The sequence below is a fragment of the Stegodyphus dumicola genome, chromosome 2, assembly GCF_044657685.1.
Source record: "Stegodyphus dumicola isolate Sdum_Otavi_A_Nest chromosome 2, ASM4465768v1".
Taxonomy (NCBI): Eukaryota; Metazoa; Arthropoda; class Arachnida; order Araneae; family Eresidae; genus Stegodyphus; species Stegodyphus dumicola.
Window position 1 is genome coordinate 56,125,044 of NC_140769.1, and position 15,840 is coordinate 56,140,883.

The 15,840-nt window shown below is 35.0% G+C and overlaps 1 protein-coding gene across 1 annotated transcript in view; it reads left to right on the plus strand.

The window, feature by feature from the left end:
* Positions 1 to 15,840, plus strand: part of LOC118183992 (uncharacterized) — a 543,427-nt gene that overhangs the window by 499,009 nt on the left and 28,578 nt on the right. The window contains exons 143-152 of the mRNA XM_085809921.1: positions 6,538 to 6,781; positions 6,942 to 7,114; positions 7,951 to 8,083; positions 9,337 to 9,524; positions 11,341 to 11,536; positions 11,707 to 11,839; positions 12,655 to 12,821; positions 13,114 to 13,211; positions 14,634 to 14,802; positions 15,551 to 15,667. Of these exons, the coding sequence (XP_085666047.1) occupies positions 6,538 to 6,781; positions 6,942 to 7,114; positions 7,951 to 8,083; positions 9,337 to 9,524; positions 11,341 to 11,536; positions 11,707 to 11,839; positions 12,655 to 12,821; positions 13,114 to 13,211; positions 14,634 to 14,802; positions 15,551 to 15,667 (1,618 nt within the window). The remainder of the gene's footprint in view (positions 1 to 6,537; positions 6,782 to 6,941; positions 7,115 to 7,950; positions 8,084 to 9,336; positions 9,525 to 11,340; positions 11,537 to 11,706; positions 11,840 to 12,654; positions 12,822 to 13,113; positions 13,212 to 14,633; positions 14,803 to 15,550; positions 15,668 to 15,840) is intronic.

The following is a 15,840-nucleotide window of genomic DNA, read 5'->3' on the forward strand; positions in this document are numbered from 1 at the left end:
CATTTTAATTATATTTAATTTATAACTTTTTTGTATTAAACAGTGCCAAATTCAGAAATAATTCACAATAATAATTAATGAAATCCTTATTTGAAAGGACTTCTCATGTTCGTAGATTATTTACATTTGACTTACAAGTTACTAGCATATGGAATTGGCTAGCCACCGCTTGAATTTTATTAAAATATCCAATTGTTTAAAATAGTTTAAATTTTCTGTTCTCATTTAGTATAATTTAACATGCCTCGTAAGTCCAGTATAATGAGGATTGCTTAACATATTTCCTTTAAACGATAATCTCCTTACATAAAAACGGGTATACTTCACAGAAAGGGCTGCGTCAGCGGCCGGCAAGTTAAAGTTTGTTGAATACTGGTAATTCGTCGTGGGTTCGAGCTTAGGTGAACAGGTTGGACTCATTATTGTTTTTCGTGGATTTTTCTTTTGTTTTGTTTTGCGTGTGTGTGTATGTATATTGAAACATTGTACATATGTATTTGTTTCCCTTACACATTCCTCCGCGAAGACATCTCACTTCTTCGGCAGAATTTATTCGCATGAAAAAAGGGTCATAAATTAATTTAAAAGCGTACGTGGACTATATGAGTACATGGAACATTAAATAATACCTGTTGTAAATTATTCTAGTTTCATAAAATGCTAAATGAATATGTTTCATTTTATCGAACTGTTGGATGATGTTTTAAATACATGTCAAGATTTAGGTCATCTTTAAATTGACACTTTTTTAATATTTATGAATATATAGTATATTATCTACTGCAGATGTTATATTCTGCCGTTAAAACGTATTTACGTTTTGTTTCGGCAGCGAGATTCTTTCATTATCCATAACTGAGATGCTTATGTTTGTTTGAATGAATTCTTCTAAAGTTTTATAATCTGTCAGCTTTATGAACTTTTGCTCTTTTTTCAAAATTTGTGTTACTAATATAATTATGTTCCTATGCTAGAAATTAATTGTTTTACGATCGTATTAATAGTATTGAAGTCTACTAATAATGCTGAACTTCTTATCGTTCTATACTTAGTTTTCATAAAACGGTCACAATTACCGAAAGGTAATACTAATATCATACGAAAAAGTTGTTATAATTCATTATTAAGGTGTCCGCACATGTTTGGAACTCTTCAGAACATAATGTGCAAATATCTTAATCGCATTTTAAGCTTTAGTTTACATAAACATTAAAGGTACACTGTCAACATTTGAAATAAATCATTATTATTTTATAAAAATATTAATTAAGTATCAAACATTTTTCAAAACTTTCAAAAATGTAAAATGCGAAACATTGAAACATACACTGGTGTGCAAAAGTTAAGGACGAAGTCGAAAAATTAGCATATCAGCTGAACGAAGAGGCAGAGCGGACAGAAAGACCAATCAGGAGATTAAGTAAGGTGATGTACGGTAGCACATGCGCAGATATGCAGGTAGACGTAATGGGGGAGTGTCTGAGTAGTATAAAGCATGTTTTCGGTGTAAGATCAGTATTTCTGGCAAAGAGATTTCACGCTGTATAGCAGTTAAAATCACACCGAGTTGCTGCCTCAGCGAGAAATGGCGAATAATCAATCTGTTAGACGACATCTGGATGCTTTTACCCGAGGCCGAATCATTGGGAAGTTGGAGGAAGGCCGCAGTGTGACAAGTGTGGCTGCAGAGTTCGGAATTGCTCACAGCATCGTTTCACGACTTTGGAGACAATTTCAAACTACAGAAACAGCTATCCGGGGGTTTAGTAGTGGTCGTCCACGAGGAACCACACCCGCAGATGACCGGTATATTGCCTTACAGGCCAGAAGAAACAGGTGGCAGACAGCGGGAGAAATCGCTAGACACACGACACAGGCGACTGGACGATCGATATCCGATATCGCGTTGTACCGTGACCAGAAGACTGCACGGTGGTGGTCTGTTTGCACGACGCCCTGTACGGTGCAAACAGACGCCTGCCCATCTAACGCCTGCCCATCGGAGAAGGCGTTCTCTGTGGTGCCGGGAACACCGGAATTGGAGAGACAATGAATGGGGACGAGTACTCTTTACAGATGAGAGCAGATTCAGTCTGAGTAGCGATTCTCATCGCATACTCATCTGGAGAGAGCGGGGAAGCCGCAATCTTTTCTCGAACATCATTGAAAGGGACAGGTATGGAGGTGGCGGTGTTCTCGTTTGGGGAGGCATCATGCTTGGTAGTCGTACAGACCTTCACATCTTCGACGCAGGTTCAGTCAACGGGACCCATTATTGTAACGAGATTCTTCTTCCATATGTGCGTCTTTTTAGAGGCGCTATGGGTCCGCAGTTCCTTTTCATGGACGACAATGCACCATGTCATCGCACAGTAACTGCCGAACAGCTCTTAGAGAGTGAGGATATTGAACGTATGGATTGGCCGGCAAGATCTCTGGATCTCAATCCCATCGAGCATGTATGGGATTTTCTAGGCAGACGCTTGGCAGCTCGTACCTTACCACCAGTAACGATTCCGGAGCTTCGATTGGCGCTGCAAGACGAATGAGCAGCAATACCTCAACAACTCATTGACACCCTCATTCTCAGCATGGGCAGACGCTGTGAAACCTACCTAGCAGTCAGGGGAGATCATATCCCCTGTTAAAGACCGGATGTTTCTTGCTGGAAACCCATCACAGGGATGTTTCGGCCTTCAGTCTCATTGCGCCCCATGCTACTTTGTAGGGTTTATATTTAGTTTAACTAACATTTATTTTAAGTTTAAACTATCTTTCCTGTCAAGCCTTACTTTCCCCTGGAATTGCCAATGCCAGAGTATGTAAATTTTAGTAGAACGCGCAAGGATTCAAATTATCAATGGAAGTATTCTGAGTTAAATAGAAAGGAAACGAGTTCGAAAGGGTGCTTTCTTGCTTCACGAGTGTGGAGGTGGCTAGTTAGAAATTGAAGAACCACGCGTTTCGGCCTGTGTGCTTGCCTCGGCAAATTGTTAATCTTTCAACGTAATATTCAGAGTTTGCTGAATTATCAGCGGTATTTTAGAACGCGGTGAGGTCAGTCACGTTTAGAGAGCCTCGTAGTTAGTCACTTGTTATTATCTCTTTTTAGATTTTTATTTTTATTTTACCACCGGGTCGGCGTAGTTTGTGAGCGTCAAGAGCACGCATTTGTAATTTCTAAAGTTGAATAAAAAGGGATTTAAACCCTTCTCAAGACTTTGGTCTATTTCCAGCTCTCAGCAGTCACCACTTTATTGCGTGCAGGTTGGAAGCGCGCAACTTTACAACTTTTTCAATAAAGCTTCTTTTTATCCCTCTGATTTCTCTTTTAGTAAGTGTTGCTTACATTACTCATGTCCTTACGTATTGGGGATCTTACGGTATTAAATGTGTTGATTTGGAAAGCTTTTGTACAAAGTTATATTGAAAAGACCGTCTCGTCCTTAATTTTTGCACACAAGTGTTGTTTGACAGGCAGTAGCAATACAATAAACTACACGCTTTCTTCTGGCGCTTGTACTATTGCTTAATATATTATAATTAATAAACATTTTAGAGATTGCTGAAGAATAATCACAAAAATTTCGGGCATATTTACCTTGTTATAATTCAAAACGAATGCCATTATTAGAAAAGTTCTCACGTATTCTAATTTCTTTTGGTATATGCACTGAAAAATAATATAAAAACAAAGCATGCAAAATTTCTTAAAAATTGGGTCATAGAATCTTGGGTTATCATTGTAAGTACCTAAAAACTGGCTTTGAGGAAAGATATATGTTATTTTCTTCCTTCGGTACGTTCGTTACGGGTTTTTATGGATTTGGAGTGAATTACGACGACACTACTTGATGCAGTATCGAAACACACTTTATTGCCGGTATTAATCAGGACAGCTCCAAAATCACGTTTTACAGTCGTCAAAGATCTACTATAAACGCGCTGGAACAATCAGCGACACAGCCTTCACACTGTCAGGCAATAACGGTGGAGACAGCTTCACTGCAAAGCACCAGAGTACAGTTCGGTCGTTCTCGGAACTCCACGTACTCTCGAGACTCTCCACGCTACAATTCGCGATGCACTCGACGACACACAGATCACAGCTCCTGACTCTTCGGTTCAGTCGTTCCCGGAGCTTAAAACACTCTCTCGACGATGCACTAACCGCGACTCTTCGATGTTAGTGCATCGTCACTAAAAGACTCTTCGATGCACTCGACGACCCACTCGGCGCCTAGACTTCGAGACACTCGCTCAATGACTGACTATCAGCTCGCTAGACGAAGCACACTAACTGACTGCGGACCAGCAGGTTTATATAGCTTTCGGCTTGTGTTCGAGTGTTGGACTAAATCGGTAAGAATTCGTTCAAAAGGTTCTCCATCCGTCCATGGCATATCGCCAATTTTCTCGCCAAATGTGGCAACACTGCCTTCCCTTGTCATTTTATGGCAACCCTAAACTTGCTTTGCGGGGAAGCTACCTTACCGCACCGTGACATTTCGTAACAATATTTTAATTTTAAATTGCTACATTTATGTTAAAAATTATATTAGCTTCTATAAAGCTGTCCATATTCATATGTTAAACCCTCCGCGTGATCATATTTAATCAATCAATTTTTTTCCCTGAAATTATTATCTCTAATGAAGGACACCAGAATTCGCTAATTCGTTCCTCTTCCAGCTCCGGATTCTTCTTTCATTGTATAAGCGCCAGAATAAGCGTGGATACCTTTAAGAAAGCCTAATAACTCTTTAAATTTTTTTGAATTGTAGGACAGCCGTTATGCTCATCAGTATAAATATTAATTCATTGTTCAGGGTCTGGAACTTTCATAGAATATCATTGTATCTCTTCATTGCATTTAGTATTCTCTTGTAGAAATATTTCAGTAATAAATTTAAATAACACAATTCCTTATATATATGTTTAATTGCGATCATCACGTTTTTACCTCTTTTGGCTTCATTCCTAAATTTTGTGTTGTTGCAGAAACTTTTTGAAGTTGGCAATAGCTGTCGAGGCTGATGGATTTTAAGCAAACAGATTCCCATCCTTTAAAAGCTCGCTTTCTGAGATTTGAATGTTCACATCTAGATCTCTTTTTTCATAAAATCTTCAGTACCTTCTTTTCTTTCTATCAATCCAGAAGTGAAAACAAACTTGTTTCGTTAAGCTAACCGTATGCTTTAAATGTAATAATACAATAAAACTGGGATGTTTAACCAAAATTGGTTATTTCAGTATGTGAAGGTTATCTTAAAATCATTTTGTCATAAACACGTGATGTCACAGCTAATATTAGAATGCCAACTTCTGTAATGATGTATATATATATATTGTTGCGTTCTTTTTTCTTTTCTGACACCAGTTGTTACGTTATTTTCTTCCTTCACGTTCGTGCGGGGTTTGTAGATTTGGAGTGAATAACGACGACACTTGATGAAGTATCGAAACACACTTTATTAGCCAGTATTGTCAGGACAGCTCCAAAACACGTTTTACAGTCGTCGATGAACTACTATAAACACGCTGACACAATCAGCGACACAGCTTTCAGGTTATCAGGCTATCACGGTGGCGACAGCTTCCTGCAAAGCACCCGACTCTGCTTTCCGGAGTACAGCTCCCGACTCTGCTTGGTCGTTCTTGGAACTCCACGTACTCTCGAGACTGTTCACGCTACAACTCGCGATGCACTCGAAGACACACGAGCACAGCTCCCAACTCTTCGGTTCAGTCGTTCCCGGAGCTCAACACGCTCTCTCGACGATGCACTAACCGCGATACACTAACAGACTCCTTCGGTGCACTCGACGACCCACTCGGCACTTGCTGCCCGGCTGTCAACTCGATCGACTCAGGGATTGACTCGCTAGATGAGACACCAACTCGATACTGACTATCTCGCACTCTAGACGAGGCACTCTCACTCGCCCTCTCGACGAGGCACACTCACTCGCCCTCTCGACGAGGCACACTCTGACAGTGGACCAGCAGGGTTTATATAGCTTTCGGCTTGTGTTCGAGAACATTCTGGTCTAAACCGGTAAGAATTCGTTCCAGAAGGTTCTTCATCCGTTCATGGCATATCGCCAATTTTGTCGCCAATTGGGCTATTTCTCGCCAAATGTGGAAACACTGCCTTCCCTTGCCATTTTATGGCAACCCTAAAACTGCTTTGTGGGGAAGCTATCTCACCGCTCCTGTACATTTTGTAACAGTATATATATATATATTTAAATATATATATTGTGTTGATTCGATGATTGGCAATATTCCTAAATACTTCATTAATGCGAGAATAACATTAATTATCATCCTAGTGTATTATCCAAATACTACGTGAGAAACCTGAGAGATACTTCATGTTTGTCTTGTAAATTATCAGCCAAATATTGTCGAAGTACTGAAGTTAATAATGCATGTGAAAAACCAAATGCTGTTTTACCTTAGATAAAATGTTGATTTTTTATTACTAAGTACGTACATTGATATTAAACAAGTTATGCATATTTTCTGTAACAGGAAACAACAGAATATGTGGCTATATCTTCATTTGTTTCGGAGAAAGCGGATTCGATCAGCCTTGTAGAAGGGGAGCGCGTCCATGTCATTGAAAAAACTAGTCAGGAATGGTGGTTCGTCCGTAAAGTGGTCACGAATGAGAAAGGTTTCGTGCCCCCTGATGTACTCCAAGATTCGGATACCTACACTCACTACATGAAGGACACACTAAGCAAGAAAATAGAGAAATTACCTGTCCTACGAAGTGAGTGTTTCAAAAACCTAATTAGATTATTCGACGTTGGAGTTAATCTTCATTCTGTGATAAAATAACATATGGCTATAAAATTTTCTGCTTTGGAAATCAATAAACTCCCTTGTTTAATTATCCCGAGCCGAATTCTGAATTATTTTTTGTCTTTCAGAACCTAAACCGGGTGAAAAATTAACAGCTCCAAAATTTGTGAAGAAATTAACTCCTTTGAATGTGCTTGATGGACAGACGGCTGAAATGTCTTGCCAAGTGAGTGGAAATCCCAGGCCTACAATAACTTGGTTCAAGCAGACACAGATCATTAAGCCGTCTATGGAATTCCAGGTTAGTATATTTGTTTTGTATTTTACAAAGCTGACAAAATATCAGCCAGAAATAATTTTTAGTTTAATAAATAACACAAAAAAATTTTTAAAACGCTCAAAAAATCATCTTAGTGAAATTGTTTTAGCGCCCTACCTGGGTTCAACGTCACACTGGAGCTCGAAAGAAAATTTTCATCTTTCAATTTATTATCCACACTGATCTTTTCCATTAATCGGCTTCGAGTCGCCTTAGTTCAATAACCTGTGAAATTAATGTTATGTTATATGTAACTGAAGTAACATATTCTTTAATTTATTAACAGTTTTGTTCTTTTATTTCATGTGAATGCTAATTTAATGTTCTGTTACTAATGAAAATTCTAAAATCAAAGGAATGAATTTGATTGGTAAGGAATGTTAAGTGTATTTTTAAGATTTAAAAGCATCAAGCATATAACTTACATTAATAATGCTTTTAAATAAACTGCTAACTGATTTAAACTGCTCAGTGCGAAGATTTATATCTGCTAAACGATTGTATATTATTATCTGAAAATCTGTCTGTGCAGAAAATTCCTGTGCTTCAAACGCATCCAGGCCATCACTGTTAAAACATATCTGCGTTTAAAAATGCTTTTCACTAAGTAGAAGATGAGACAACTTTCTAATAAAATAAATAACTAATGGTCGTAAATGTTAAGCTTTTGAAATTTTCTTAGACTAAAATTTGTTACTAAATTCTCAGGTTATAGTAATGATTTTACGTTCACTGCTGTGTTCATCAGTGTTTTTTTTAATGGGTTTGGATATTTACGCTTTAGTGTTACAAATTTCTAAAAAATGACATTTTTACAGATCTTTTACGATGAAGATAATGTGACAACTCTTATTATTCGAGAAATTTTCCCCGAAGACGCTGGTACATATACAGTGGTTGCCAAGAACGCTGCAGGATTTGCATCTTGTTCGGCAGAACTCATTGTTGAAGGTATTTATCCTTGTTTTTATCCTAATGGTAATAACAGTGCATGATTGCATAAACTGTATGCTATTCCACCTACGCCAAATGTACTCTAGATCAGGGGTGCTCAACCGGTAGTATGCGTACCACCAGTGGTACGCAAGAGAAAACTAGGTGATGCGCAAAGAAGCAAAGTATTTTTAGCTATTAAATTCAAAAATTAAAACCCCAACATTCTGATTGACTTTTTTCTCTCACACTCATAAATTTATGCGATGTGAGCTTTGTTCAAGGGTGCTGGTGGCAGTAGTACTTTGTAGTGGTGGTACTAAAGGTTTTCAATTTTTATTTAGATGGTACGCATTAGTCAAAAGAACCGCTGCTCTGGATCATTATTTAAAATTTTGACATGCGCTTTATCAGTTATGAGAATCCAAGCTAGTATGTATCTGCTATATCTGGTATGTAGAATGTCAAGCCATAGAATTTAAGCTGAAAATATTTATGAAGGTAATCAAATTTGAATTAATTCTTCGGATATTGTATTCCAATAAATTTCCATCCTACAGGCGAATTCAAAATTCTGATATTCACTAAATGTTTTATGAAAGTTTTCAGAAAATTATATGTTTGACTAATTTTTATGATGGTACAAATTTACTAAATTTTCTCTCTTCAAGAATTAAGTGTTTTAATTTTAACACGACTCAAGCTTTTTTATGATTTTGTCGCATTTTAATTTGTTTTTGGATTGCTATTTCATTAGTAAGTATGAAAATTATAGCCGCTTATTTCCTGATATGACTGGATACTGTGATTAGGTTTTGATTAGGAAATATTTTTATGGTTCAGTGATATAAATGCTAATGGCTGATCATCATTTCAGGAATTATGTTAGTGTATTATCAGTCGTACAACCATGCTTGCATTTGGTAGCTATCAAAACAGAATTAAGTGTGGCAAAGATTTAACTACGAAAGCAAGATTTTAAGATAGTATTTTTTCAGCATAATATATGTAATGAATATTTTGTTAAACAGATATAACTGTCGGAGCTTCTTTGCAAGTTGTCGATGAGGAATTCATGCTCAGAATAGTTGTTTTTTTTTTTTTTTTTTAACGTTTCAAAGAATCAAAATTTTGTAGTTAACATATCCTGGAAGTCAATCTTCGAATTTATGTTCATGTATGGCAGGTTCGATTTTAATTTAAACTTGTAGATCTTAATTTCTATATGTGGAATTTAGCCCGAAATTCATTCATGTCTGGATTTATTTCAGCTCCACTGTCTGACCATGGTAGTGACCTTTTCCCATCCTCTCGCCTTAGTCTATCTAGGCAGTCATCGCTCACAGACATCCTGGAAGGCGTACCTCCGGTATTTTCTGAGAAACCAAAGGACAAAAAGGTAGAAGAAGGAAAACCAGTTGAACTTGTTTGCAAAGTTACCGGAATTCCTGAACCAAAGGTATAACTGAAATATTCTTTTTAAATCCATCAGAATATAAGATTTAAGTCTACTTGTTCTTGTTGTTTAAGAACATATTTATATTAATTTAGAAGTAAAACAACAAAAATCAGCGTTATATTTTCAAATTTTCACAGGACTAGTTTCGATAGTTTCACCGAACCATCATCCTCAGCTGCACAGTTTAATTTGCAGCTGAAGATAATGGTTCGGTAAAACTAGTCCTGTGAAAATTTGAAAATATAACGCTGATTTTTGTTGTCTGACTTCTGAATTAGTATTTGTTCGGCAAGTTATTGTATCTTAATTATTGAACATATTTATAGTTTAGAATTTATTTTTTATATTTATTCTTGCATTATTTTAAAATGCAATTTGTGAAATAATAAAATTAATTGAATTAAATGATCTTGAAACAAGAAATTAGCACATAGTCTGTCCATTGTGTAATTGCTTATCCTGAGAAAAGTTTTACTGGCATCACGGAAAGTCGCCACTCAAGAATTTTGCTATCAGTCAAAGGAAAGTAGACAAGTATCATTAAATACAGCATAATGCCCATTATATTATACTTTTCGAATAATTGAATTTAAATTTTTTAACATTTAAATAATTGCAATACAGGACATTAACCTTTGAATATAAAAGCTGTTGAATTTAGTTGTACGAATTTGCCTTTTATTAATTGTAACTTGTGACTAATCCTCAACAAGACTTTAAGCTTTTTACAACAAGACCTTTTTTTTTTTTTTTTTTTTTTTTTTTTTTTTTAAATTTTTACTTATCGCTATGTCTAAAGATGAAAACGTAAACGTAAGAAGAGTGTATGAGACTCTTTTATTTAAAACTAAGTAAGTTAAACAGAAGGCACATCCTGTGCTTACAAATAAGCCAGCATTTATAGCACGAACTCAAAGTAGAAAATTAATTGCAAAACGCAGCAATATTGCTGTCTACGCAGAATAACTTAACCGCGGAAGTTGACTCTTAAGTTTACACAAGCGTGAAAGGACTATCGGCAAGAATAAAGCAATGCCGAAGACAGGATCTCTTATCTTAGAATAGCAAACTAGTAGCGTGACCTTCAACAGGCAGAACACGCTCTCAACAGGCAAACTCAAACCCTCAATTAAATACAAGCGAGCTAATTTGCATTCTTGCAGCAAAACGTAAAGAGAGAAATGATAGTACAGATTTTTTAACATAACTGGTTAAGTAAATTAAAATAAACTTTACATAGTAAATACAACACACATTAAGACATAAATGTTTCTATATACGTATGTTAAGAAAATTATTTTTTAAATGTTATAATATATATTATATTCATGTAAGTTATAAAAATGAATTAACGAATTTATTAGAATTGTTTCTTAGAAAATGCATAAGTAAATAAGTAAGTTTAATTACTTATTCTTCCAGTACTACAATATCCATACAGCATAGTATTTTATCATCTTTCTCAGGTTATTATTAATGGAAAATACATTGAATTCTATATTATGAGAACCAGAAATTATGCCAACATGAAGCTAGCATACTTGGAGGCAATTAAAATTTCTAATTCTTGATCTGTATGTAAATGTTAACAACACCAAGAAAATCTTGGATAAAATCCACATTTTTAATTTAATTTAATTTATTACTTTTTATGATAAGTTAACTTTTTTCTTATATGATGAGAGTTGTTCACTAGTACAGGGAGATTTAACTCTTAAGCTGTTACAACTCCCTACTTATTCTCTAATACTAAGACATACCCGAAGATTGAAAAGAAAGGTAGGTACTAAAAACGCTGCATTTTTTTAAATTTCAGATTACCTGGCTGCGTAATCAGAAGCCTTTGAAAGAATCAGACCGCATCACAGTCACGACAGTGACAGAAGATCTGGACATCACGAAAGTAACAGTGACAATTAAGCAGTCCAAAATAGAAGATGCCGGCACTTATGAAATTATAGCTGAAAACAGAGAAGGAAAATCTGTTACTTCCCTTATCTTGAACGTCACTGGTAAGCGTTTACTCTAACGAATAATCATGCCTTACAATTTGTGTTTAAAGGGAAAAGACTTGAAACTGTAAAAATGGCTCGAATAAACGTATATAATACCTTTAACTTGCTCAAAGTATAAATATTATAATAAATATTCCTTATTACATTCAAGTGTTTTTTTTCCTCAGAAAAACCGAAGCCGAAGGAAGAACCTCCATCCTTTACGCAGACATATACAGACCAAACTTGCACGGAGAAAGATACCGTTTGTCTGACTGTAAAAATCCAGGGTAATCCTCCACCTGAAGTGACTTGGTATAAGTAAGTTGAACAATTTTTCTTCGAAATCAATACGTTTGTAACCGTTGGTAAATTTTTTTAAAAGTAAATTGTATTTAAAAACAAGAATTTTTGGTCCATTGCCTAAATTCTTAGGTCTGGGACGGAGTATCAGTCAGTTTGACATTGGCTAAGAGAAACTGTCATTTTTACTCGTACTTTTTAAGGAAAAAAACTTTGTCCTATTTCCTAAACAGAAACTGCAATATATACCTTTTAAGGAAAAAAAAAAAAAACTTTGTCATCTTGCCTAACTACGTATAACTATTAAATTTTTTCCTTTAATTGTGTCACATTAGCTAGCTTCTTATGCCAGTCCCATTAAACGAAAAGGTTTTTCCATGACGCTATGAGCTCCATTAATCCATTAATTGAATCCATTAATGATAAAAAGTCTATGTATTTTTAATAACTTCTGATTGCCGTTTTAGACGCAGTCGAAACAATACCATATTACATTTTTCACTTTTTTGTATTTATTTTCATAGTCAGTATAACACATATTTTTCTGTCTGTTATTTTCGCTTCTCTCGTTTACAATTTTTTCAAGGTTTCATTTTATCACAGTCCGTAAGCGAACGTTAGCAGAAAATTGCAGCAGAGGCTTCTGGTACCAATGAGGAGGGAAGAACTTTTGTATAATTTAATTGTATAATTTAATTTTGTATAATTTAATTGTGCTTTCTGGAAATCGGATTAGTTTTTGCAACTTAATTTCCTCGAATTCTAGTAGCTGCTTTTGATAGCTGAGATTCTTATAGTCAATACATCTGTAATATTTTGTTAAATTTTTACAGAGATGGAAAGCCGTTGAAGCCCTCAAAGAACGTTGAACAGACGACCAACAAAGATGTTCATACACTCACCGTTAAAGACACAAAGACGCCGGATACAGGAGAATATAAATGTGTCGCCAAAAACAAGAAAGGAACTGTGGAGCATGTAGCCAAAGTAACAGTTCAAAGTAAGCTACTACATTTGATTGCTTTATGAAATAGTTCATATTCTAAATGTGTGAAATCATATAAAATATATATTATAAGTGTGTAAATATAAATGAAAAAGTTTATTATATTTTATAAACCGTTTTTTATATGGATACAGTACAGCTTTAATTAGACTAAATTTGCTCTCATTTTGTAATTTTTAACTGTTCGAGGACTTCTTATTCTAAATGATTTCGAGGGTAACTATTATTTTTTACCTTTGTTAAACAACTCTGAGTTTTTATATAACAGCTATGTTTGTATTTTTAGAAACGGGTGTAGATTTCGTAGAGAAGCTTTACGATGTTGAAGTAAAAGAAAGTGAATCTGCTCTCTTCGTTACCAAAGTTTCTCATCCTGATGCACAAGTAAGTTATTTTTAACGAAGTTATATGCTTCTAGCACTGAAGCAAAGTTTTAGTTCTGTTCAATAATCCATCATATCTAAAGCAATGAGGAATTAGAAACATGCATCCCCCTTTTCGACTTCGAACGAGAATACCGTTCTCTCTTTATATCTTTTGTTCCTAGACTCATAATGTTTTCTACTTAGTTTATTTTTACCAATACTAAGACTTTATAGCAAACTTTTAATTTGCACCAAAAGAAGGTTTTAACTCTTGACTTATTCTTAATTTTATCATCTCATAAATGATTTATTTTACAAGCCGTGATGGTTTTGTACATTTTTGGAGCCTGTAAACACGGAAAGCATACCTCTCAGTATGCTTTCCGTGTTTTTAAAAAAAATGATAGTTCTCAATTCAAGTACCCAACTCTCAGCATCTCTAGAGTAGAAGAATGAAAATCTGACAATGCATATTTGTAATCAAATTATTTCTGTACCTGTACTTTAGTTTTGTGGATAATCGTAGCCTTAGAATTAATGCCAAACCGTCATGTTACGTATAGACTTTCTATGTCGTTATTTTAAATAATTTTTTTTATTCTACTACTATTATACATCATCCCAAATCATTATTTGATTCTGTTGGACTCTGCCATACATGTTTATCCCAAACTGCAACAACGCTTGGTTATTTGTCTCCAAGCGATGCATGATTCTGCCTCTGCTGCAGGTTATCTTATATAGCTTACAAATGTGACTTGTGAGCAAGCATCTACAAATAACATGGTTTTTCTTAAACAGAAGGAGATAAATGGAGAAACTTCCCTAAAATAAAGGATCCCTATAACACTGTTTTTTATGTCCTAAAAAGGAAAATTAACATTGTGAAAAACCTTAAATTTGAATCATTCATCTTTTAGAAATTTGAATCATTCATGCACCGCAAGTCACATTTAAAAGAGCTGTTGTTTTAGTCTGTATAGTGGTGATGAAGAAAACTGAGGAAGATTATTTAACATATGTAGTGTGTGTTATCATTGTTCATTTTTAGCAAACATATTTGTCATACCTGCCATATTTATGAATGCAAAATAACATATTCATGATATTTTCTAGAACCCAGTTCTATTTTTGTGCTATTTTTTAGTTCATTATATTACTATGTAACATGAGACAGGAGGAATTCAGGAAATCTAAACTTACTTTCCAGCTGTACTGTTACTTAGGTATTCTAGATTACATCCGGTCTTATTAGCTAGAAAACTTAAGCATTATCCGTCTAGTTAAATGAAAGGAAAATTTTCAATTCTTTAGGCCAAAAACGCTTTTAATTTTTCTGTTTATTTTACGTTTGTAAATGATTGTACCATTTTGTTTTGATTTACCTAACGTAAATTGGATTGGATTATATTACATTATTTTTAAATTTCTTTAAACTTAGGTCACTTGGCATAAGGATGGAGAGCAGCTGAAACCTACTAACAGATTGAAGTTTGTTGAAGATGGCTGCGTAAGGAAGTTAATCATAGAAGACGCGAATGTTAACGACGAGGGCGAATACACCTGCGTACTCGGAGAAAAAGAATGCACAGCCGAGCTGATTGTTGTTGGTGAGCTTTTTTTTTTAATCTGAACTTTTCTGACAAAAATATTCAAAACTTCATGAACAATATTCGAGGAAAGAAGCTACTAAAACCTCAAAAGCAATAAGTTAAGTTTTCTAATCAATGCGATGAAAGCATTTTGGAAGCTGAGCATTGCATATGATCAGCTCAGGTGTGCAATTGTAAGCAATCTTTATGTGTTAGCACTTACTGAAGACTACATTTTCCATCGATAGTATTTACATTTCCTAATATCCTACATACTTGTTCAACTAGAAGAAACTTCTGACATTTTCAGTTGCTAAATGTAAGTAATATTGCGGAATATGAAGATAAATACCCTTCAACAAAGGCATATATATAATTAAACGTTTTAATCGCTTGTTATATAGAATCCAAGAAGGTTGTATTCCATCTTCCCTTACCCCAAACTTTCGAATGCATTTTCAAATTTTCGTATTTAAATGCTCGCATTCTGCGATCACAGTAGAGCCCCGGGATGTGAACCCCAGCTCATTATCACGTGCAGGTAGCCTCCGCTAATCGCTGTGCCTTCTAAAGTGGCTTTATGCTACGGAATTTTAATACATTTAAGTATAAACTACTTAAATGCTGAAAAAAGATTCTTCTACAGCATATGTATTATGCATGCTATTTACAATTTCGCATGCTTATTCCTTAAATCATTATCAATGCTTATTTAATTGATATCTTAATGTGCCTTTTATTTAATATGTGACTATTTGTTCTGCAGAGCTTCCTCCTGACTTCAAAGGTGATATGAAGGATGTTACTGTGGCAAATAAACAGAGTGCTGCATTCCAAGTAGAACTGACTAAAGGCGACGCTAGAGCTCGCTGGTTTAAAGATAGTAAGGAAATAGGATTATTTTTATATGTTCTACAAACACACAACAAAAACCAAATTGAAATTTCTGATGCATTATATCATGTTTTATTTGCTGAATTAAATAATTACAATTTCTAAAATAAGAAACTTTATGTAGGAAATATATGAAAAGAAGTTCATTGTCTTCTTATGTCG